The 8731-nt window shown below is 36.5% G+C and overlaps 1 protein-coding gene across 1 annotated transcript; it reads left to right on the top strand.

The window, feature by feature from the left end:
• Positions 1-2827: 2827 nt before the first annotated feature.
• Positions 2828-8035, top strand: LOC126814702 (zinc finger protein 678). Its single transcript, XM_050540050.2, has 2 exons — positions 2828-3039; positions 4949-8035. Exons 1-2 carry the CDS (start codon positions 3016-3018, stop codon positions 6131-6133), a joined length of 1209 nt encoding a protein of 402 aa, XP_050396007.1. The 5' UTR covers positions 2828-3015; the 3' UTR covers positions 6134-8035.
• The last annotated feature ends 696 nt before the right edge of the window (positions 8036-8731 follow it).

Genomic DNA, 8731 nt, shown 5'->3' on the forward strand with positions numbered 1-8731 from the left:
CACCTGTGCGTGGCACCGTATTTACATGTACCGCGTGCGAAGGACAGATTACGCCACCTGGAATTCCTTTCTCACATATCCGGACTAAATTTACGCTACAAATTATATTTATATATGAAATATTTTTCCGACCTGATTTTTTGATTTTGTCAAATTGTCTTATAAATTATTCATAGCCTTTATTGATGGAAATTGTTTAAAACTTTTTAAATGATTAAATACACCAAGCATTTCCATTCCAACCACTACTATATTTACTGTGGTGTCGTTACGGTACTATTTCAGGTGACCTGGGGTGCGTTTTAATTTATTTTGATATAATACTCCATAATGCTATAAACTAGTGTCAAGCAGATGAAAACAAGCGTAGATGGTGTGAAATTCATTGATATAAAATTGTCTACTTCCAAACTGTAGCCTACGACAGAGCGAAATGTAAACAGTGCAAATGGCGGCTTTTTCGCGGTATTTCCGTGCTTAATTCTTGCATTTAGAAATGAATAATTAAATGTACGTGACGTGGACGTGAGTATTGTGGTCAATTTACTGAACATCAAGTAAAATTTAGTCCACCTGTCGCAAGCGACAGGTAGTTTTATTTGCTACCTATCAGACGAAAAAATCGCCTGTCGGCGACAAGTGGACAGGCGAACATTTCGAGCCATGCATGACTCCCTCCCTCTGTCTTTAGTTGTAGTTTAGTGACAAATAACAATACAAACCGCTTTAACTGAGTCATTCTCCATACCAGTCATCTTTAACAATATAAACAAAAAACAAAATCTATTCCACAATTTTCTACCACGTGATTCCTTCAAATCTAGAAAATCATAAATGAAAAGAAATGAAATGAAATGGGGTTTAACATCCTACTGTTTTGCTCCTACTGGGATAATTAAGACGGGCTCACGCCAATACAGTGTGATATGAATATGAGAGAAATTTTGCCCGGGCAGCGGCACTATGGCCTACTATTATTTTGGATTCCAACTGCCAAGGGATCTTTTACGTGCACGCCAATGTATACACAAGACATCGGTTTTTGGTCACATCCAGAGAGAGAGAGAGAGAGAGAGAGATGGTGTTTAACATCCACTCGACACAAACTAGGTCATTTTGGAACTACCACATGGTTCAATTTTATTCCAATAATAATTTGCTTGCGCTTAGGGGTCTTTAGTTGTGGGAGGAAACAAGAGAACCCTGAGGAAAGTCACGAGGTTGGACAGGCGACCCTACTACTTATCACGTTCAACTCGATGACAGCGATGACAGACTTTATGATACAGCGCGCAAGCCCTAACCATTCGCCCCCCCCCCCCCCACGATCAAATGCACTTACATTATTACTGCCACTGGTACAATTAATTCGCCCTACAAGTAGGCTACATACACGTATTTCAATTATGGAAACGGATAGATATTGTACGGAACTTAAACAAACGTTTAACAGATATGAGAAATGGGGACAGTAAATGATAATACCGTTACATAAAAAAAAACAATGTAAATACCCCAACAACTCCTTTTGTTACAGGGCACACCAATCACTTTTGGAATTTAACTTCCGTTAAAATCGTGGATTCAGACCACAAAATTTACTTCCGTTAAAATCATGGATTCAGACCACAAAATATCACCGCGGAAACAGGCCACCAAATTCGTCCTATCTAATCTTATTAATATTTTTAAAGATTTTTTTTCTACACCTGCCCTATTGTTAATATTTCGGACCTAGAAATAGACACAAATGGGTCCAACGCATATAATAATGTAATATGAATGTATATAAATTGATTTATAAATTCAATCGTTTCTGTTTTTATTGTAATTTCTAGTAGTTATGTTTGGCGAAATACGCCAGAAGTCTCAATCGAATGGCAACCTCTAGCGTCTGGTTATTCCAATCTACACCGATAGTATTTATTGTACATGGTCTCCAGATAAGAATATGGCGTAACCGTTTGACGTGACTTGTGGAATATGTCTAGCCTCGTTCTTCGGGTCCCTTGTTACAAATGGCGCTGAAACACATTATGGTACACAATTCTTGTACCAATGGTAAAATGTTTATTTTGTCTTAAATATTGGATATCAGAAGCCCATCTTTTCCCGGTAAGATCACAACATCAATGTTGATTTTTTTTGAGCCACGGTGGCTCACTAGCCTGGAGGTCGGGTGTTCGATCCCTGCATTGGCCGAGAAAGTTCATCTGGATTTTCCGACGTGGTTTCCCCCTGTCAGTGATGCAGGATGGAGGGCCTGACAAGGACAGCTGTCTAGTCCTTCGGATGAGACGAAAAACCAAGGTCCCGTGTATACATTGGAATGCACGTAAAAGATCCCTTGGCAGTTGGAATTCGATATAAGAGTAGGCCGTAGTGCCGCTGCCCGGGCAAAATTTCCCTCATAGCACACTGTATGGCGTATGCCCGTCTTCATTAGCCCAGGTTAGGAGCAGAACAGTAGGACGTTAAACCCCATTTCATTTCATTTTTTTTCAATGTTGATTTAAATTGACAAATAATTCGTGTTTTCAATTTGGAAGACTTTGGATGATATTGAGTTAGAGACTTTTAGCTACTTTAAGTGTCAATTTTTTGTTGAAATGATGGTTAAGCAATAGCATTGAAAAATAGTCATTTTTTGGAGATTTATTAAGTTTAAAGCGAAAGTACGGTATTCATGTTTAGATATTCATATGGTTGAGCAGCTGAGAGGCGGTATTTCTCATTGATTCTATTGGTAGGTGGGGGGGGGGGCGACGCGTGCACTTAATTAGATTACTATAGGCAGGATTTTGGTTCAAGCTGTGTGGTTTTGATCCCATGTAAACGTTAACTAAGCCCCCCCCCCCCCCGTTTACTCTGTTGGTACAAATTGTGAGTTAATCGGGATGGGCGGGTTCAATTCCTACATTCCGATACAACTAATATAGCTACCCATAATTCCTTTGTGATAAAGAGACGATTAATGGGAATAGAAGACTTATTAATATTAAATGGTTTGAAGGAATGGGAAACATGACGACAAACGAGGTACATATTATGTCACAGACATTGCTTCAGGCAGCCTGCCTGACATTGCTTCAGGCAGTGAAGCTGATTGTTGTCAAATATCAAACCTTCTCTAATGATGCATATAATGTTAAAGTAGCCAAGTCTCTAACTCAATATCATCCAAAATCTTCAACATTGAAAACACGATTTATTTGTCAAATTAAATCAACATTCATGTTGTGATCTTACCGGAAAAAGATGGGCTTTTGATATCCAATATTTAAGACAAAATAAACATTTTACCATATAATGCGCTTCAGCCCCAGTTGTATCAAGAGACTCGAGGGACGAGGCTAGACACATTGCACCAAATCAAACGGCATATGTAGACTGGAATAACCAGACGCTAGAAATTTGCACTCGCTTGAGACTGCTGGCTTATTTCCCCGAACATAACTGATTTGAAATTGGAGTAAAAGTGGAAACCATTGAATGTAAATCAGTTTATATACATTCATATACTACAGTATTATATGCGTTGCGATTTAGCACCTTTAAATACACATCATTCATAGTGTTGTTTTTCCAAATTGATTTTAATCAATTTAGATTTAGATCTAAATTAGTAAATTGTACGAGTATTGGATAAATTACCGATTAATTTTGTTTAATAACAAAACAAAAAAGTGTGAGAATTATTTGCATTGACGTCATATATATGTGACGTCATTGATGAGCCACGTATAATCTTCACTCGGCAAACCTCAGCAGATTCCAGTACCCCACATCTAGCCTCGGCTGTATGACGACGTCCGCCATTGAACTACTTTTAAGTTCCCGGGTTACCAACGGCGTTGCCCATGACAACACCTTTGAAGAATGTTTTATCACAAAAATATTTCAAAGTCTGAAGCTGTTTTACTTTCAAGTTTATCCGATTTTCTTCAAACAAGGACAACTTTGCACTGAAAATTTATTTTAAAAGTGGCAAGTTTTCCTAATAATAAACCGGTGCCGCATCGCAATTGTATAGGGGTAGGTACACATCATTTACCGTCATACAGAGTAATGGAATCTGCCGAGGTTTGGCGAGTGGCGTAATCTTGCTTTGATCGTTCAATATAACTGTCATCAGTTTTCTTTAAAATTAAAAGGTGTACATGGATATTGATAGGCGTCACGGTGGCTTAGTGGGTAAGACGCTGGCTCGCTAGCCTGGAAGTCGGGTGTTCGATCTCTGCATTGGCCGAAAAAGTTCATCCAGATTTTCCGACGTGATTCCCCCTTGTCAGTGATGCAGGACAGAGGGCCTGACAAGTACAGCTGTGTAGTCGTTCAGATGGGACAAAAAACCGAGATCTCGTGTACACATTGGCATTGGAATTCGATATAAGGGTAAGCCATAGCGTTGCTGCCCAGGCAAAATTTCTCTCATAGCACATTGTATGGCGTATTAGCCCAGTTGGAGCAGAACAATAGGACGTTAAACCCCATTTCGTTTCATTTTATTTCTGCCATATACTTATCTGATCTAATATTCAATTTCCTAGTAGGCCTAGAAATGATCGTTTTAGTTGTGAAGTGAGGTTTTTAATGTCCTACTGTTCTGCTCCGACTTGGTTACCGAAGATGGGGATATGCTATGCAGTATGCTATGAGGGAAATTTTGCCACTGACAGCGGCGCTACGGCCAACTCTTATATCGAATTCCAACTGTCCAGGGGATCTTTTACGTGCACGCCAATGTCATGTGTACACAGTTGTACCATACAAAATGTCAGGCGTCACTGAACTAGCACATGACAGTTTCAATTTGTTGCCATAGAAACCGTGAAGAAAAGACAACTCTGGGCCACCAGAGATGTTATTATTCCAGGTGTCTGTGAGATGTGTATTATATCCAGGTGTGAATTTTCCTACTTTGATCAACTTTTTATTTTAATTCCAGACTGATGCCGATTTTACTACTCTATATCAGTGTGTTGTTTGTGATGAGATTTTCGAGCAGTACACAGACCTAGAAAATCACAAGACTATTCATGGTGAAGAAGAGAAAACACAACAAAAAGATGGTGGTGATATTTTCCACCAGTGTCTGGTATGTGATGCGATTTTTGAACAATTCTGTGATCTAGAAAACCACAACAGAATTCATGTACCAGTAAATGTCGAGGAAGAGGAAATGGTTGGTGATGGATTTTTTCAATGTAATTTGTGCGTTGATAAATTTAATTTAAAAAAATCTGACTTGGAGACGCATAGTAACATGCACATGGAGAAAGAACGGTCGCGAGGCAGCACTTTACATGAATGTACAGTTTTTAAAATGAGCATGCAACCCTTCAGTGACATCGCCTTACACATATGTGCCTGTAATAAACGACTAGAAACAGACAACAAAGAAGAAAATCTCTTTGAATGTGATGTTTGTAGTAAATCATTTAGTCGGACTGTTCGTTTAAAGGTACCCAAGAAACTCTATGTCTATAAATGTACTGTTTGTAAGCCTAATATTGAATTTGAAGAATTCTGTCATCTTGAGGCACATCGCGAGATACACGGAATATGTCTCCACAATGGAACATTTTACCAGTGTAATGTGTGTGATAACAAATTTGAACTATATACTGACTTGGAGGAACATTGTAAAATACATGTTCAAGGGGAGAAAGATGATGATATGGATTTTAAAAAAGAGAATGTTGATGAAGGAGAATCGGCACATATTGGGAGGTTGGATGGGGAACAAAACATCCAGCCATATTTCGATTCCGAGGAACACTCATACAGCAATTCAAGCAAGTACATTAGCGCCATTGATATCATGCATATTGGGATGCTGGAACATTCCTACTGTAAAAGAGAGGATTGGCACCGATGTATATTTTGTAAAGAAAAGTTTAAGCAATATGGTGAACTTCAAAAACATTGGAAAGGCCGTAAATGTACTGGTCCAGAAGAAGTCATTCCAGGTGTTTCCCACAGGTGTAAATTCTGTGCCTTGAGTTTTAAACTGAAGATTGACTGCAAGAAACATTTGAAAACACATTCTTTCAGAAGTGTTAATTTTAAAACACATTCCTCGCATGTAAAAAAACTTCCCACTAATATACAGTATGTAAAATGGCTTTGAAACAATACTAGTAGATGCACACTGTTGTACAGTGAAACAATACTAGTAGATGTACAGTGAATGAATATGGGCAGATGTACAGTGAAAGAATAAGGGTAGATGTACAATGAAAGAATAAGGGTAGATGTACAGTGAAAGAATAAGGGTACAGATTTAAATTTAACTAACAACTGGTCAGTGAATCCATCAATGTATGATCCAGTTATTATTTTAAATATCTACATGTACCGTTACTTGGAATTCACACAGAGCGTGGAAGAAGCACGATTCGCAAACCATGCTGAAATCATCTACCTACGCCACATGGCTTATTTTCACAAAGGCAGCTTACTGAACCTGTTATGAATAGTCAGCAAGCGTGTTTTTTTTACCGAATTATCAAAATTAATGTTACTCGGATTATGATCCACATGGCTGATTCTCACTGAGGTATGACTGTTGTTGTAGCCGACAAGCAAAGTTGATTGACTTTTTTTATTAACAAGGAATAATTAACTCATTGTAATTTAGCGGAAAGTAGATTGATTTATGATACCATATGTGTCCGGTTGATTGTTTTACCAATTGGCTAGATAAGACATCAATCAGCCACATAGAAGACCAAACAGCTCTTTATTCAGTGTTCTTAATTCTTAGTTCTTAATTCATAGTCCTTAATTCTTATTTCTTCATTTGTTGTCATATTTTGACATTTGTACACTAAAATTATCATTTGTATCTTAAAATCAATATCTGTTTTACAAATCAGACATTTGTCATATCAGATTTGTAAAATGTATTTTTGTCTAATTTAATTTTATTTTAATATATTGCTAAAATTAATTTTAAGATACAAAATGTCGAAATAAGACAACAAATGAAGAAATAAGGACTATGAATTAAGAAATAAGGATTAAGAACTATGAATAAAGAGCTGTTTGGTGTTCCATGAATTAGAAAGGCGGTCGAAAATGAGCGTCAGTTTTAACAACTTCGTTTTGATTAATTAATGCCAGATCCGTAAGGAATAAAACAACAATTTTATCTGATTATATTGTTGAAAATTAAATTGATATTTGTGGAATAACTGAAAGTGGCTAAATAATGACTGTTCGGACTCCTTGACAATCACAGCTTTAGTACCTGATGGATATTCTATAAAACATTGCGCTAGAGGTTCACGTGGAGGGGGTGTAGCACTTATATTTAAGTCATCTATTTTAATAATGTAAGAAAATCCGTCATGAACGCTTTGATTCTTTTGAAATTTTGGATTGTTCTCTACAGTTTTCTTTCAAGGAAACTAGGATTATAACAATTTACCACCCGCCCAATAGCAAATTGTGTCAAAAGTTTATGGAAGAATTTGGATTATTTCTGGACCAGTTAATGATGACCAAGTGTTGCACTATTATTTGGGGGGATTTTAATTTTCATGTTGATGACTCCAACGACTAACCGCGGTTGATTTTTGTGAAATGTTGAATAATAGAACTCTCACACAACATGTTTCTTCTTCGACTGATAATGGTGGATATATTCTCGATATGGTGTTAACTAATCTATGTGATATTAAACCGGAAAACCTCTTTGTCGCGACTAATTAATTCCTGATCATTTCCCAGCAAGTTTTAATTTTAAGATCCAGAAACCACAACCAACAGAGAAAGACTATAACATATCCAAGGTTTAAATCACTTGGCTTCAAGCAAATACTGTTCATGTATAATTCTATTCATACCTCTCATAGTGTAAATATTTTCACATTTATCAAACAGCACATCTAATATATTTATTATCATTATGTAAAACATTTGTTCCGGATTTTATGCATGTTTGATGTTGTTAAACAGGCAAAATGTAAGAAAGGCCCCAGGCCTAATTTTCTACCCTTTTGAAATAAAGTGATTATTATTATTATTATTATAATTTTATTATTATTATTATTAATAAATTTAAAGCGGAAATAGTCAACTTAGATTTCAATGACATTCAACGTATTCAAGATATACAAGAGAAGGCAATCCAATATCACTCTATGTGCTTGCTAAAATTATGGACTCGCTTGTATCTCTTAAAACGAAAAAAATTACCATTCGTCCCAATATGCAGTGGTTTAATAATTCTATTTTAGAAGCCAAAAACGGACCGTAATAAGGCTGAACATCTCTGGCGGAAAACAAATCTACATGTCCATAAACAGATTTATAAATCTTTAAAAAAAAACAATGTGAATAAATTAATTGAAGACGCTAAAACGGACCGTAATAAGGCTGAACATCTCTGGCGGAAAACAAATCTACATGTCCATAAACAGATTTATAAATCTTTAAAAAAAAACAATGTGAATAAATTAATTGAAGACGCTAAAATTAAATTTTACTCTGATAGAATAGAAAATGGCGAAAACAGACAAAAAGACCTGCATAAAGTTGTGAATTCCCTTTTGGATCATAATGCTGAGCGGACTATTCACACGAATTTATTCTCTGATTTCTTTCAAATAAATATACAGAAAATACGAACTGAACTTTATGATTTAAAGGAGCTAAATCGCTAACATTTGGGACCTAGAAATTGACAAAAGTGGGTCGCAACGCATATAATACTGTATGAATG

This window comes from Patella vulgata, chromosome 3, assembly GCF_932274485.2.
Source record: "Patella vulgata chromosome 3, xgPatVulg1.2, whole genome shotgun sequence".
Taxonomy (NCBI): Eukaryota; Metazoa; Mollusca; class Gastropoda; family Patellidae; genus Patella; species Patella vulgata.